Source organism: Antedon mediterranea, chromosome 1 (assembly GCF_964355755.1).
Source record: "Antedon mediterranea chromosome 1, ecAntMedi1.1, whole genome shotgun sequence".
In the NCBI taxonomy this organism is placed as follows: domain Eukaryota; kingdom Metazoa; phylum Echinodermata; class Crinoidea; order Comatulida; family Antedonidae; genus Antedon; species Antedon mediterranea.
The window spans coordinates 1130072-1145990 of record NC_092670.1 but is presented as its reverse complement, the minus strand read 5'-3'; the positions used below and the strand labels follow the sequence as shown (position 1 = coordinate 1145990).

The 15919-nt window shown below is 35.9% G+C and overlaps 4 protein-coding genes across 5 annotated transcripts; 3 read left to right on the top strand and 1 right to left on the bottom strand.

Moving 5' to 3' along the window:
* The first annotated feature begins 113 nt into the window (after positions 1–113).
* On the top strand, positions 114–2041 carry LOC140052466 (ficolin-1-like). Its single transcript, XM_072098077.1, has 4 exons — positions 114–323; positions 525–661; positions 778–1039; positions 1419–2041. The coding sequence occupies exons 1-4, from the start codon at positions 179–181 to the stop codon at positions 1670–1672; spliced, it is 798 nt and encodes a 265-aa protein (XP_071954178.1). The 5' UTR covers positions 114–178; the 3' UTR covers positions 1673–2041.
* Positions 2042–2429: 388 nt separating this feature from the next.
* On the top strand, positions 2430–3821 carry LOC140052599 (mitochondrial import receptor subunit TOM22 homolog). Its single transcript, XM_072098243.1, has 3 exons — positions 2430–2541; positions 2915–3157; positions 3677–3821. The coding sequence occupies exons 1-3, from the start codon at positions 2488–2490 to the stop codon at positions 3764–3766; spliced, it is 387 nt and encodes a 128-aa protein (XP_071954344.1). The 5' UTR covers positions 2430–2487; the 3' UTR covers positions 3767–3821.
* A 646-nt stretch (positions 3822–4467) lies between these two features.
* LOC140052594 (protein chibby homolog 1-like) lies at positions 4468–5705 on the bottom strand. The gene is made up of 4 exons (XM_072098228.1): positions 5550–5705; positions 5041–5252; positions 4831–4952; positions 4468–4677 (listed from the first exon to the last, which is right to left on the bottom strand). The coding sequence occupies exons 2-4, from the start codon at positions 5231–5233 to the stop codon at positions 4582–4584; spliced, it is 411 nt and encodes a 136-aa protein (XP_071954329.1). The 5' UTR covers positions 5234–5252; positions 5550–5705; the 3' UTR covers positions 4468–4581.
* A 34-nt stretch (positions 5706–5739) lies between these two features.
* LOC140052503 (uncharacterized) lies at positions 5740–9744 on the top strand. Of its 2 annotated transcripts, none has more exons than XM_072098113.1 (5): positions 5740–5873; positions 6320–6482; positions 6712–6835; positions 7766–7874; positions 8210–9744. In XM_072098113.1, the coding sequence occupies exons 2-5, from the start codon at positions 6335–6337 to the stop codon at positions 8450–8452; spliced, it is 624 nt and encodes a 207-aa protein (XP_071954214.1). In that variant the 5' UTR covers positions 5740–5873; positions 6320–6334; the 3' UTR covers positions 8453–9744. The 2 variants fall into 2 exon arrangements, with proteins under 2 accessions (XP_071954214.1, XP_071954222.1); XM_072098121.1 differs by having other exon boundaries at positions 5821–5869.
* Positions 9745–15919: the final 6175 nt, after the last annotated feature.

The following is a 15919-nucleotide window of genomic DNA, read 5'->3' as shown; positions in this document are numbered from 1 at the left end:
CTTTATTATGGAGTAAAAAAAGTTTCCTTCCTTCGTTAACGATGGATTAAATAGCTTAAATAATAGCCGGATACTGGCCCACCTCTGATTACAATATCTGACTACTTGCTATAAAATACGCTTCACCCTACTGTTTTATTCATTGTCTGATACAGTCTGAACAGGATTGAGAAGTAAAATGTTGGTTAGGCTGATCGTGCTGTCACTGATGGTGGCTAAGGTACATTCAAACAGCCATGTGACAAAAGAGCAAGACGGCTGTCATTGTACAGTTGTGGTCAAAAATGGATGTGGTAATGAAGAGACTTGTTCAAATGAAAAAGGTAAAAATAAAACTCAACCTATAAATCAAGAATATCGGTAAAAGCTGATCAGCATGGTTGAAAGAATTATTATAAAACCTTGGTGAAATAACATGGTACAACCAACCTCACTAAAGATAACCACGTAATAATTTTTTTTTTTTAACATTTGGTTTTATAATGGGATTTAATAATCATCCCAGAATTATTTTGTTTTTAAAGGGAAACCACGAGATTGCACTGAAGTTCTTGATAGAGACAGCCAAGCACAAAGTGGAGAGTACACGATTGATCCACATGATGGAGGTAAACCCATTCGTGTATACTGTGACATGGTGACTGATGGAGGTGGATGGACGGTAAGGCGTAGAGATCATTTTGAAACTGTGTCGTATCAGGGAAGAGTTAGGCCATACTCTGGTATTGTATACACCGTGCGCGTAATGCGTAATACTGTTTTTCTTAACTTCTAAAGGTCTTTCAAAGACGAGAAGACGGAACTACAGATTTTTACAGAGGATGGGCGGCTTATAAATCTGGGTTTGGAAATGTAAATAGTGAGCATTGGCTTGGTAACGACAACATATACCGTATTACGTCTGCCGGTCACTTTGAAATGAGAGTAGACATGACTTCTTTCGACGGAGAGTCTGCGTATGCTCGTTACGAAAACTTTCGATTAGGTGATGAGAGCACAAACTACAAACTGGTTATTGGCACTTATAGTGGTGATGCAGGTAAAGCTTATTTTATTTAAATATTAATGAGTTTTTCATGTGTAGTGTAATGACATTTCACATGCACTTCAGTGCAGTCTCGTTTAGTGTACTGCAGTAGGCCGATGTCAAAAAATGGAGTAATATATTTGATGTGTACCAAAGATTACGAAGAAATATAAACCAAAACAGAAGCGTCCTTTCAGAATGGTTGACGTACGGACGCACGAACGTTCTGTTGTTACTTTAGAGATTGTGGAGTAAAGAAAATTAAAGTTTCTAATTTACATGCGTGTGTCTATTACTCGGCGGATAACTGTACCTGACTAAAAAGTTAGTAGATGAACAGGGTTTAGCGTGTTCAAACTCGACGAGATTAATAATTTTTCTTTTATTACAGGTAATTCACTGAGTGGCCACGGTAATAAACCATTTTCAACATCTGACCAAGACAATGACGAGAACGAGTCATCATCGTGTGCTGTAACATACAAAGGAGCTTGGTGGTACACTTCCTGTCATAGTTCTAACCTGAATGGGTTGTACTTGGAGGGAGAAACCGAGCAGTTCGCTACTGGTGTTGTGTGGAAAACATGGAAAACATATTACTATTCATTGAAAACTACAGAGATGAAGATACGCAGACTGCTGTAGGAAGGTTAAGTTACCAAGATGATGAAGATGACTCTATATGTTATGTTGTCATTTTAAGCTTTTAACATGAATCAGCAAATTAATGTCAAAAAAGCGCTTGTAAACAGAGACTGAACAACACTAATAATAACAATTTGGGCATGACTCTGAAATTTCACAATTTTTCTAAAAACACTGTATTTTGCTAATCGATTATTCTCTATCAATTTATAATTGCACTCGTTCTACTTTAGATTTAACATAGATACATTTAGGCCTATATTAATTCTTTTATCGATTTTTATGACCATATATTGAATTTTCTCATTGTATAATAATAAGTATTAACTTTAAATCCTGTATGTTTTTTACTTTCATTACCATTATGTGTGTACTTCGTGCTATATTTTTTTGTTGAATAAAGTAAAATTAAAAACATGTTAAAGTGTCTGTAAAAGTTTTGAATTATGATGAGTCGGTGTTGTTGCCGAACTTACCCTATTTGCATCTCCAATATTTTTATATTTTCTATACAATACAATCCGTATACAATACAACTGTATATCCCATATTCAGTATTGTTCTAGCAGTTATAAGTAGCCATTTTACTACTTACTGGAGAGGACTCGAGTCAATCAAAGACTGTATAGTACGACAAGAACAATGGACTAAATTAGGTCCATGGTCGAGAGTCGGCAGTTGGGCAATTGCTCTCCATGGTCGAGTCAGAGTTTGCACAAAACCTGGAGAGGGCGGTTATTATCAAAGTCGAGCGAAAGTTTCACGGTGTGCGTTGTGCTGCGGTGGTAAAAGCGTGTTTAAAAAAAGTAAAAAGAATGGCTGATGAATTAACGATTCGAGAGGTTATCGAAGACTCGCAATTAGAAGAGGTACGTACGGTATCCATATTTAGTTTTTCTCTGTATATTTAATGGTGTGGACATAAAAATTAACATGTTATCGAGTCTTATGTTAGGCCTCCAAGCTAGGTAGTTGCTGTTGACTACACCACCGCAGGGCAGGGGCGACATAGCCTCATCCTCTCAGACTCATTGGATAGTCTACTTCTTGGGCCTAGCCCTTTCAACTTGTTATACTGTGTATTTAGGGCAATGTATTATCATTACATATTTGTTTTATTGTTTAATAACATAGATATAACATCTTCAGAGGTTTAATTAAATTAATAAATAAGCCTACTAAACTAGTAAGTAAGTAATATAATTATTAATAAAAGGTTTTATTTTATGTTTTTTTTTTCAGGAATTTGAAGATGAAACCATATTTGAAAGAATATGTGCTCTCTCTGAGATGTTCCCACCAGCAGTTCGTATTGTAGGTAGTTCAGCAGCAAGCCTTACATGGAGCGGTACAGTCAATGCCTTCAAGTTTGGAAAAAGTGCGGCCTGGATTGCTTCTACTTCTTTTATGATTTTGTTTTTACCGATTGTTTTCGAGGCTGAGATGGCGCAAATGCAACAAGCACAATTACAACATCAAAGACAGGTTTGTGTGAATGAATTGTAACATATCAAAACATCAAATTTTGTTTTGTAATTTGCAATCTTTTTAAGGTTGATAAATTAAATTTACAAGCTCACATTTTATTACAGACCCTAAATTTCTACACAGAAACTGTATAGGTTTTCTCAGTAAATATGGTAATCAGGCCTTGTCTTTTGAAAATCATAGGTGTGTTACAAATTGCACTCCTCAATACATTCAGGGGTGCTGTAGGTGTGCTGTTTTTATTTTCGTGTGTAGAAGTTTACCAAATTAAGGCGTGTTGTAAATCGCACTCCTCAAGGGCAGTTTAGGAGTGTGTTAGGTGAGTGATCGCACTCACTCGCCTTAAAAGACAAGACCTGTGGTAATACTGTATTATTAAAAAAACAGTGTGCTAATATCAAATAATTATTGTTTTGGAAACAGATCTTGTGTTGTCGATGATTGTAAAGTCTGGTTTTTACTAACCTGGTGGAGTGTTTTTTTTTATTTGACAATATTAAATGTTTATTTTTTCAGATTCTTCTAGGGCCAAATGCTGCATCAGGAGGCATGTCAGGAATACCTACAGGACTGGGACCTCCAGTTATGGGTGGAATGCAGCATTGATAGTGACCCTTTATACATTTACAGAATTTTATCAAATAATAAATCAAAAATATTATTCAGCTTACTTTACTTTATTCAGTGGATTTGTTGTGAAAATGAGCGTCAGTGTCTGCATGGCATTGTTAACCAACTGGGCTACGTACAGTAGCTGTATAATCTACTAGCCCAACCAACTGGACTACGTGCAGTAGCTGTATAATCTACTAGCCCAACCAACTGGGCTAGGTAGCTGTATAATCTACTAGCCTATTTTGAAGCCTACAACTGCACTGATATTAACATTTGGAAAATTAATTCAAATTTTTAGGTAGCTAGTAGTTGGCTCATGGTTGCAGAATAATTAATGTATTTAAAAAAACACATTTTATACTGTAATACATGTTTGTATACTTTTAATTAACAATATAAATATAGGTACAGCAGTAACATTTGATCTGCTGCAGTAACTACTTCACATTTACGACAAAAGTGTAAAGCTCTGTCCACACTTTTTTTGTCAAACTGGTTTGATAATGTAATGTGTCCAAATATGGTAGTGATATACCCAAAAGTAGTAGTAGTGTTATGACATCATGTCCAAATATGGGCACATCACATATTTCTGTCACAGTAGACAAGGCTTTAAACTGTTTGCCTATAGAATCTTTGATGAAAACAGCTCTTTTTTATTAACGCAATTAAAAATACATGAAACACTACTGTACAAAAACTGCAAAATCATGAGATACATTTATTTTCAAAACAAAGTTGATAAAGTCGGTCATCAAGTTTATAGTATTATTAGTTTATATACAGCAGCAGGCAACTTCAAACTTTCACCTCTTTGTGCTTCGTTTACTACTCGTCGTTCCCGTACCGTAATCTCCAATTTCTTTCTCTAGGAAATGTTTCTCAGCAGTGGTTTCTGCAAGCTTTTAAAATAAGACAAGAAAACACAAGTAACAAAAGAGGCATATAAAATCTCAAAAAAGATTTTACAGTCTATGGAAACTAATATTTGTTTCTACTCTTTCAGTTTCATAAAACCAAACATCTCTGGCCAAAGGCTGACTCTATATACCTACCATGTCGAGTAAAACTTCTAATTTCAATTTTAACAAATTGTTTTCTTCAAGAAGTTTCTGATTTTGTTTACGTAACTTGATAAATTCTCGCTGGCTAACACCACCACCTCCTCCACCTCCATCTAAAAAATAAAATAGTTTTGTCAAAATAATGCAATTTTTGATGGTATAAAACTAAAAATGATAAATACACAAGTTAAATAGACAGACCTGAAATCCAAACACCATTTTCTTTATCAAACTTCAGCTCCTGTCCTCCCAGTTTTAGTCTGGCTACGTCATATTGCAAACCATACTCTTCTTCTCTGATTGAACTTTCAAGCTTGTTTAAGTTATTTAAAGATGAAGATCTTCGTGGCGGTGTTTTTTTGGGTGTAAAATTTGGTCCACCAAAAAGTGGCATTTTTCTATATTGTTCTGTACTGAAAATTAAAGACAATATAATTTTGTTTAAATTATATATATAATAATAATATACTTATATAAATTATAAATAAGTATAATTATTATATCCATCTAGGGCTAGTAGTAGTAGCCAAGAAGGGTCTAGCGACATTTTTTTCACAGCCTTTAAGCCAAATATACTGTAGGGCCCTAGGCCTACTGCACAGTCAGGGGCCGGGCTGTTCATCAGAGAGTAGACGGCCTACCTAGCATGCAGTAGTGCAGAGACGTGACCCCTAGGCCTAGCTAGTCTAAAATACTACGTTTCGACTTACTCAGGTCGACGAGACAGTAGTATAGTTTCTTTAAATAATAAAGAATGGATACGATCATAAACTATTGTTCATATCAAACAAGAAACGGAGACATTTGAGTTAGTGGTCCTCATCAAAAATTAATTATGTTTGTGTTTATTTTTGCAATGTTTTGAAGCGCGCCCCCATGCTCGGCGGCCTGAGAAAAAAAGTTTGTTGATATGATAGATCGAGGGCGACGGTGGCAGATCGTGAAAAAAAGAAAGAACAGCAAATAAAAATGACTTTAAGTTCTCCCCGACGATAAATTAAAGCACAGTACCGACAGTACACGCCAAAAAGTTTGTTAGTAACCGCATAATATATCGGGGATCAGGCTAGTCTAGTCCTATAGGCCTACTAGTAGCTTAAATAGTAGTAGTATTAGACTAGGCCTACTGCCTAGCCTAACTTACTGTCTGTACCAACAAACTAGGCTAGCCTAGCTAGAAGTAGTAGGTCGGCTACTTTTTAGGCTAGGTAGGTGGAGCCTAGCTAGGCTAGCTAGCTATCTATATTTATTATATTAGCCTGCATACAGTGAGTGACTGTAACTCTATATTAATAGGCCTAGCTAGGTAGTCTGTCTCAGCAGGCATGGTTGACCGTGAATTAATAGAAAACTAAATTTCTCAATCGGGTCAAATCAATTTAGAACAATATTATTTGAATAATTAAATCTATTTGCCGTACTAGCCTAGTGTACGTATGGAAATTAATAAATTAAAATGTAAACACTTTTGCTTTTTCAGATTAGTCTTGTTGGAATGATGCCGTCCACAATTTTAGTCTTCATACTTCTGACTACGACTCAAGTTTATTGTCAATCTGCCGTCAACGATACAGACACATTCTGTGATGTCACAGACCCATCACTACTTTGTGATCCAGATAATATACTGCCAGAGGACAGTAGTAAGCCACTCTAATTTATTTTCAATCACCATTCTTCTTTTTTTTCTTTCTTTTTTAATTATTCTATTTCATTGTTTACAAGATTGATTGAAGGAATACACCACTAAGTGAAATATGCTGTGTCATGGTGTCTGGTGGGAACTGGTTTTAAATATGCAAGAAAATTGGTTGCGCTTCCCACAAGTCAACTCTATAAATTTATGTTAACAACATTTTAATTATTTCTTAGGTGAAAAACTTTGTGCTACAATCAATGAAATAAACAATGGATCTGTGTGTGTCTGCGATAACTGCACAACATTAGTAGAAAATGGCTACACAATGGCAGTAGCAATGGTTGCAGAACTTGATAGGTATGTTGACTGCATTCAAATTACTACTAACCCTACTGTGTAACTGTAGAAACAAATTATTCTACTGCAGTTCCAATAACTGATTCCAATTGATTTTAAAAAAAATAAGCATAGACTTAAGCTCTGTCTACACTATAAAACTTTATGTGACCAAAAAATATTATGTGCCCATATATAGACACGGCGGTGATATCACAACCATATTTGGGCACACTTTTTTTTTGCCAAATTAGTGTAGATAACTGTTTACTATCCTACTGTTTTTTGATTTTCACAGATTTTGTAAAAATGCGAATATATTATGTTAGAAATTGCTGGTAGGTACTGTAATGTACTGGTAGGCAACTTTCTCAGTTTACTTTGTGCCTAAACGGTGTTAATTTGATTATTTTTCTGTATGAAAAAAATGTTTTGTTTATTAGCTCAGATTTAGATTCAGATTCGATTCATTAAGTCATTCATACATAGTTTAATGATAATTGTTTTCTTGGCAGAAAAACACAGCAAAACAATACACACATAATATTTACATTCGTGATCAACTTGGAACTAACAACAACAACTGATCAAGCAATAATAATTACAACAGGGCTTTTTACATGTTAAAAGCCTTTGGCGTTACATATTTATAAAAAAAATCTAAGTTCAGTACCTAATCTTTAGCCCATATTCTATTTTGGCCATCTACAGTACATGCTTAAAAAATGTCCAAAGTTGCTGGTGGTAATTTTATTAGGCACAGCTGTTCATTTTTGTAAGCCTAAAGTAACTGGTTCTAAATCACTTTTGAAGATCCTTGGCATTTTGCTTTCTATTATGCTATAATTATAATTTGTTTCATTTCGAAATTGAATAATCAAAAGCATTTTTCCAACCATATTTAAGAGTAGCGAGTATTAAAATTAAACTGAATTATATAATTTTTTTCAGGGATAATGGTGGTTTTTCTGTTGCTGAAAATCTAAGGCAAGAATGGCTGAATACTAAAACAATCTGTGATGATAGTATTGTAGTAGTATATTCAAATTATAATGAGCAGGTAAGAATGGCTAAATACTAAAACAATCTGTGATGATAGTATTCTAGTAGTATATTCAAATTGTAATGAGCAGGTAAGAATGCATTGAACTATGACCTCAAAATTAGAATACATGTATATGTTATTGTTAGGCAATATTATTTATTATTTAACCATATTTCAGGGCGAGCTGATTTTATGGCGCTCTCAGCAATACAAAGCCTAACATATTTTTTTTTAATACTGTATATAGAAGTATATTCAATTAAAACATTATTGAAGTGCTAAAATGTCAAAAAGGCATGACAAAAAAACAGAAATTGAGTCATTCATTTAACAATTTTGTTTTTATGTAGTTGTTTATCGTCATGGGAGAGCCATTAGAAAGACTAATATCAAACTCAACGATCGATCAATTGTATGAAGAATGCAAATCAATGAACTCAGTACTTGAATGTTTAGAAAATACAGTGACAAAGTTAGATGAAGCAGTTACCAAGGCGATTGAAGATGAGAAAGATAACCTTATTTGGGGTATTTTAGGGCTTTTAGCCATAGTAACAATATTAAGTTTTCATTATTATGTTAAAGATTATTGAAGATGAGAGCGGAGAAGGAGGAAAACTACAGATAAAATATATTTTTAACCTTGTGTGTTTTAATTACTATATCATAGATGCTGTGGAGAAAAAAAACCATAATATATAGATACAACTAAAGGGGCGGATCCAGCAGAGCGCTAACATAAAGAACCTTAATACTGTATAGATACAACTAAAGGGGCGGATCCAGCAGAGCGCTATCATAAAGAACCTTAATACTGTATAGATACAACTAAAGGGGCGGATCCAGCAGAGCGCTAACATAAAGAACCTTAATACTGTAGATACAACTAAAGGGGCGGATCCAGCAGAGCGCTAACATAAAGAACCTTAATACTATATAGATACAACTAAAGGGGCGGACCAAGGAGCGCTAACATAATATTAATAGTCTGCCAAAAATAGATAGCAAAAATATCATTAGCCTGCCCTAAGTGTAACCTCACTGGATCCACCCATCACCTATGTATTTATTTATTTTATTTATTCAAGATCCAACAGTGAATCAAGAAAAACACCAATACAGGATCGCCATAAAAACACCAATACAGGATCACCATAAAAACACCAATACAGGATCGCCATAAAAACACCAATACAGGATCGCCATAAAAACACCAATACATGATCACCATAAAAACACCAATACAGGATCACCATAAAAACACCAATACAGGATCGCCATAAAAACACCAATACAGGATCACCATAAAAACACCAATACAGGATCACCATAAAAACACCAATACAGGATCACCATAAAAACACCAATACAGGATCGCCATAAAAACACCAATACAGGATCACCATAAAAACACCAATACAGGATCACCATAAAAACACCAATACAGGATCACCATAAAAACACCAATACAGGATCGCCATAAAAACACCAATACAGGATCACCATAAAAACACCAATACAGGATCACCATAAAAACACCAATACAGGATCGCCATAAAAACACCAATACAGGATCGCCATAAAAACACCAATACAGGATCGCCATAAAAACACCAATACAGGATCGCCATAAAAACACCAATACAGGATCACCATAAAAACACCAATACAGGATCACCATAAAAACACCAATACAGGATCACCATAAAAACACCAATACAGGATCACCATAAAAACACCAATACAGGATCACCATAAAAACACCAATACAGGATCACCATAAAAACACCAATACAGGATCACCATAAAAACACCAATACAGGATCACCATAAAAACACCAATACAGGATCGCCATAAAAACACCAATACAGGATCGCCATAAAATATATATTTGATTTACATAAAAAAGAACAAGGAAATACAAACACAGATTTATTTATTATTAAAAATGACATTAAAGACAGAAGTATTACAACTAAAAATATTGATGTACAGAAACATTTGAACTAAATTATTATATGAATGAGCAACCCAACAAAATATTGTTTTTACATACATTAACACGAGAAAACTGTACTTTAAATTATTAGGTAGTAAAACAACCAAAAATGTGGATGATAAAAAAGCAATAAATAATGTTAATCTTTCTATCCCTCTTTAATGTTAATCTTTCTATCCCTCTTTAATGTTAATCTTTCTATCCCTCTTTGTGCCTTCATATGCATTTGTTATACTTTTGACTTTACTTTTATACAAAATAGGAAAAGGTAGTGTTTTGATTAATAAAAAAACACTATGTTTAGGAGATATATTAAAACGGCATAAAATATTTTAAATTATTATTATATAAGATATAAATTTGTAATAAACTAAAAAATTATCTAAGCATTAATGTAGTCCTATGTTTGATTGATAATTTGTGATAAATACATAATTTCATTCCAATGGCAAAAACAAGTGTGATTCGACAGATGAATCGAATATGATCTGACTCTATCTTAGTAGAGAGTGCATCCATCAGCTTTGATGTACCCAGCTGGTTCACCGTCTGTCTCTATCTTAGTAGAGAGTGCAACCAGCCGCTTTGATGTACCCAGTCGGGTCACCGTCTGTCTCTATCTTAGTAGAGACTGCAACCATCAGCTTTGATGTACCCAGCCGGGTTACCGTCATACTCCAACAAGTGGCACATCACTCCTGCTGACGTCTGCTCAACTTGGTATGCATTCGTTGGCTTGTTTGTGTTACAGTGACCAACTGTGAGGCAGAACTGAAAACACTCGATCGTACTCCTCAACAGTTTTTTGGTAACTGTAAACTTGGCTAATTTATCAGGTTTAAGACAAACCGGATGATCGTCTGCATTGACCGTTTTCGTGCCCTTCCGATGTCCTTAAAATAAACAAAAAATCAACTTTATACACATTTCGTTTGTTCAAATTCTTGACCACAGACTTAAAACTTTCTGAACCTGAAGTTTATTATGAACTGAAATGGCTACTGGATGAATAGGCCACTGGATGAATAAGCTACAGATGAATAGGCTACTGGATGAATAGGCCACTGAATGAATAAGCTATGGATGAATAGGCTACTGAATGAATAGGCTACGGATGAAAAGGCTACTGGAAGAATAGGCTACTGGATGAATAGGCCACTGAATGAATAAGCTATGAATGAATAGGCTACGGATGGTAGCATACAGTATGACAACTGACTGTGGTTATATTAGAGATAGTCTTTGGAATACCAGGGGCGCAGCCAGCAAAGAATTAAAGGGGGGGTCAACCAATATGTGAGTATTTTGCGAGCGAAGCGAGCAACCATGGGCTGGGGGCCAGGGGGCCGCCAAGGGCCCCCGGTTGGGGCAATCCCCCTGGAAGCTTTGGCGGTCTAGGGCAATCTAGATCATTTGAATCGGTTTACGCACACACAAATATGACAATGTTAACACTAATAAACTGAAACAAAGAAAACAAAAAACAACTCTCATTTTCATTACAGAACATTTTTATATTCCAGGCTGCCACAGACAAACACTTTTTTTCTTGCTTGTTTGTTGATTTGTGTAGAGAGGCTGTAAACTTAGAGGAGGAATTATTTGAATTCCTCCCTTTTCACCAATACAAAAGTTGCATGAAATGAACGTAGAGATGCAAAAGTTTGAAAAAAGAAATTAGAATGAAAGCATGGAGGGAGTGATATTATTAAATGAGAACCGTTTGTTTTGTTTGTTTTATTGGTTTCACCACACATTTTAAAATAAAAGATAAAAATTACAAATTGCAAAAAGAAAATTACAATAAACAAAAGAAACACAAAAATGTGCGGATGGAGGTAAAAATAAGTTGCGTGACCACCAGTTAAAAAAAAAAAAAATGAAGGTTACAGTTCATACACTGTGCAAGTCCAAGAAGCTATCTTAGCTCCGTGTGTATGTGAGACGCTTATCATACCCAGTACATTTTGTTTAAAAATATACCTATTTTGTTCGAATGTATAGTATAGGTGATAGCTTCTATATATAAATTTACGTAAGGGCAAAATTCGGTAAATCGCGCCTTACTTCTAGAATTTTTACTCGATGGTATATAAAGTTGGTTCGTACTTTCGGTACTGATTTTAACCACCTAATGTAACCCTGTTTACTAATTAAATTAAGTTAGATAATTAGTTATTGACGATTAAAACGAATTTAGGTTCAACGATTTGCCCCAAATCGGGGTGTTTTCCGATCGTGGTATACACTGTCTAATGGATGTCCATCTTGAAAAATACCCGCCACAAAAATGCGAGGAGGTTTCGCATTTTCCTATCTCCTCCTACGATAATTGATTTTAATAGCTGAAAACCGGTTGAACAGCTAGAGTACAGTATCATAATGTTGAAGACAGGCCGATTTTCTTTAAAAAATACTATTTTGATAGATTTAATATACGTTTATACAAATGTATTGATTTGCGATGAATGGAACATTCCAATCTCTGTTCCACAAGCGTCTATTCCCTCAGCAGGCGTCGTAAAGGCAAGTACTGTATACTCATAACAGAAATTTGATCCATTTTTTTTTTCAATCTGTGCTGCAGAGGTTGGATATAAATTTTTTTAAATGGATAATGTGCTGGCGTTTTCACTCGCCGTATATTATGTATACATCTTTATTATTGCAGTTAAACCACCCACATCATCACCCTTCCCTCACTAGCATGAGTAGCGTTGTAAAACCAGTAGATAGGCCTACGGTACATCACATGCCCTAAACGCAGAACAACTTTGGTGGGTAGGGTAGGAACCAACTTAAGTATGAATTGGCTCTAAGAAACAATTGAAAACCATTAGGCCTACTAATTAAGTTGAGTTAGATAATTAATTTTTAATATTTATTGACGATTAAATCGAATTTATGATTTCCCCGAATAGAGGTGGTTTTCACAAATTGTTTTACATTATATAAACATATACACGTCGTAGTGATGTATCGTTACATGTACTGTACTATTTCAATCGACTATGACGGTGATAGTTTCAACAAAGTATTAAATCGCAATGTTTTACTGTGTGTAGTGGTATATTATTTGTAAAACATGAAAACAATTAATATTTCGTTACTATGGATAAAGAATATATTTAACTCTTTGCACCCATTCTCTTCCCCACCCCTCAACCCTAATGTTACATACAAAACACAAATTAAGTTTGTTTAAATTTGACTTAAACAATTGGTCTCATTTTGTGACAAGTTTCTCTTTCTGAAGTAATTCCCAGAGTGCTAATTTTAGTTGAGTACATAAATCACAATGTCTATTTATTCGTTCCTGTAAACGACATGTATTATTGTCCTGCGGTACGTACATATTTTGAAATCCCCAGTTTTTTAACGCTGAAATTATTATGTATTCGAGAACAATTTGTGGGCAAGACCTAGATGGTACGCGAGCGAAGCGAGCGTACCATCTAGTATACATAATTGTAATAACTAACTTCTAAATTATTATCATACATTTTACGTTAGTTACTATAACGGCGCTCTTGACATCGCGTGATGCATCTTTAAACATAAGTTTGGAACATTCTTCTTGGCTTGGAGACAGAATTCGCGTATGACATTCTCTGTATTAATGTTCAAGTTAAAGTGTATGTTCATGAGGCACAATCCCGAAAGCTGCTCATAAGACATGTGATTTCCCAAACAGGTTTTCGTTCTCCATAAAGTCGAAAAACTCCGCTCAGCTTCAGCAGACGTTACGGGCATAGGCCTACGCGATTAGAAGAAGTGCACGCACATTCGGGAACACATCTGGATCCGCTAATTTTACACAGTCGCTTCCATCACTGAAGCTCGGAATGAAGATGTTCGTGTCTTGGCAGATCATCGTACCAAATTCAAGTTCCTTGAAGACTTCTTCAACATTACACTTCATGATAGACTCGGGTGCTACGCCAAATATTTTAAAGCATGGCCTGTTATCGGCAGAAAAACGGGTTTTTAACTCGGTTTGTAATCAAGAAGCTGATTTGGTAATACTGCTCGGTAGTAATCTTCCACAGTATCTCCAGGATGACTTGATCTGTATTGTTGTCTCATGTTTTTATTTATTTTTTCTAAAAAAAAAGGGGGGGTCAGGACCCCCGTGACCCCCCCACTGGCTGCGCCCCTGAATACAAGAGATGTAGATGGAAGTTTACCAAGAAGACTTTCTTAATGGAAGCACACATCTTGACCGACATCATACAGAAGAGACATGATCATTAAGAGTATGTTGTTTACTTACTAATTTCACCTAGGCCTTCTTCACAGTAAATGCCTGCATACCCATGAACACATGTACAGGTGTAACTTCCTTGCGTGTTCACACACGTGGCGTTATTCACGCAACTATCAATAGAGTTGGCACACTCATCTATGTCTGGGTAGAAAGTCAGTAATGTTTTAATATATAAACCATTTAGTGAGAGTGCTGGCAACATGGCTCCCTCCCCACACTTGACTCCCTCCCCACACTTCTTGACTCCCTCCCCACACTTGGCTCCCTCCCCACACTTCTTGACTCCCTCCCTACACTTCTTGACTCCCTTTCCACACTTGACTCCCTCCCCACACTTCTTGACTCCCTCCCCACACTTCTTGACTCCCTCTCCACACTTCTTTACTCCCTCTCCACACTTCTTTACTCCCTCCCCACACTTCTTGACTCCCTCCCCACACTTCTTGACTCCCTACCCACACTTCTTGACTCCCTCCTCACACTTCTTGACTCCCTCCTCACACTTCTTGACTCCCTCCCCACACTTCTTGACTCCCTCCTAACACTTGACTCCCTCCCAACACTTGACTGTTAAAATAAATGTCCTTACCTAATTCACATCGTTTACCGATGAATCCATCCGCGCATGTGCAGTTGTAATCACCAAATGTGTTGGAACAAGTGGCCCCATTTTTACAAGCGTCTGTTGACTTGTCACATTCATTTAAATCTATAAAAAAACAACTTTATTTTATAGTTTCAACATTAGGCCATTTTTATGTAGGCACAGTAGGCCTATAAACTCCATTTTTTACCTGAAAAAATAAACAGCAAACTTGCTGTGCTTAATCAAATTAAAACCATGTTCTGGTGTGAACCATACCTACCTGATTCACATCGTTGTCCAGTGAAACCCTCAACGCACGTACACGTGTAGTTTCCAGGTGTGTTTACGCAGGTGGCGTTATTCTGACAATCATCCACTGAATTTGTGCATTCATTAAAATCTAAAGCGAAATTTTATTTCAAACATAATAATTCATTTATTTCTTCTTTTTTTTTCATTAATGTTCATGACTTAAACCTATGTGCCACTGACTTTACTAAAGCTTTTGATCGTGTTGATCATAATGATATTATTGATGATTGATAGGTTGATTGAACTTGGTGTGAGGTCGTCCATAATGTCCATAATTCCCATCGTCTGCAGCTTTCTCACTTGCCGTTCTCTCAACACCAAGTTTGCTGGGATTTTGTCATCTTCCAAGTCACTGACCCTTGTGGTGTCCCACAGGGGACATTGCTTGGACTCCATTGCATGGAATTTTCACAGTAGGCCTACTTATTAACGATGCTTGTGTTGATTGCTGCAGACAATGGAAATATGTGGATGACCTCACCCTTGGGGAGGCCGTTCGCAAAGGTGATTTGCCTTCCATGCAATCCCTTTTAGATGGTCTGAGTGTTTGGTGTTCATCCAATAATATGATACCCAAACCCTCCAAATGCCATATCTTGGTTGTCAATTTTCTTAAGGACAAGTCGGATGGGGTGTCACGAAACCTAAGACCACGAAAGCTAAGACCCCCTAAGACCTAAGATCACGAAAGCTAAGACCCAAGACCTAAGATTACAAGTATTTATCTTTCGCACCTGCCTTGTATTTTAACTCCCAACATTTATTCTGAATACCACACCTTAGAATTGGCACTTTCATGAAAAAGAATCACATAAAAAGTAACAAATACATTTTTAAATTGATGATTTTACAGACGTTTTTCTCGCACACAAAATGACTAGCCTACAGTACAGTA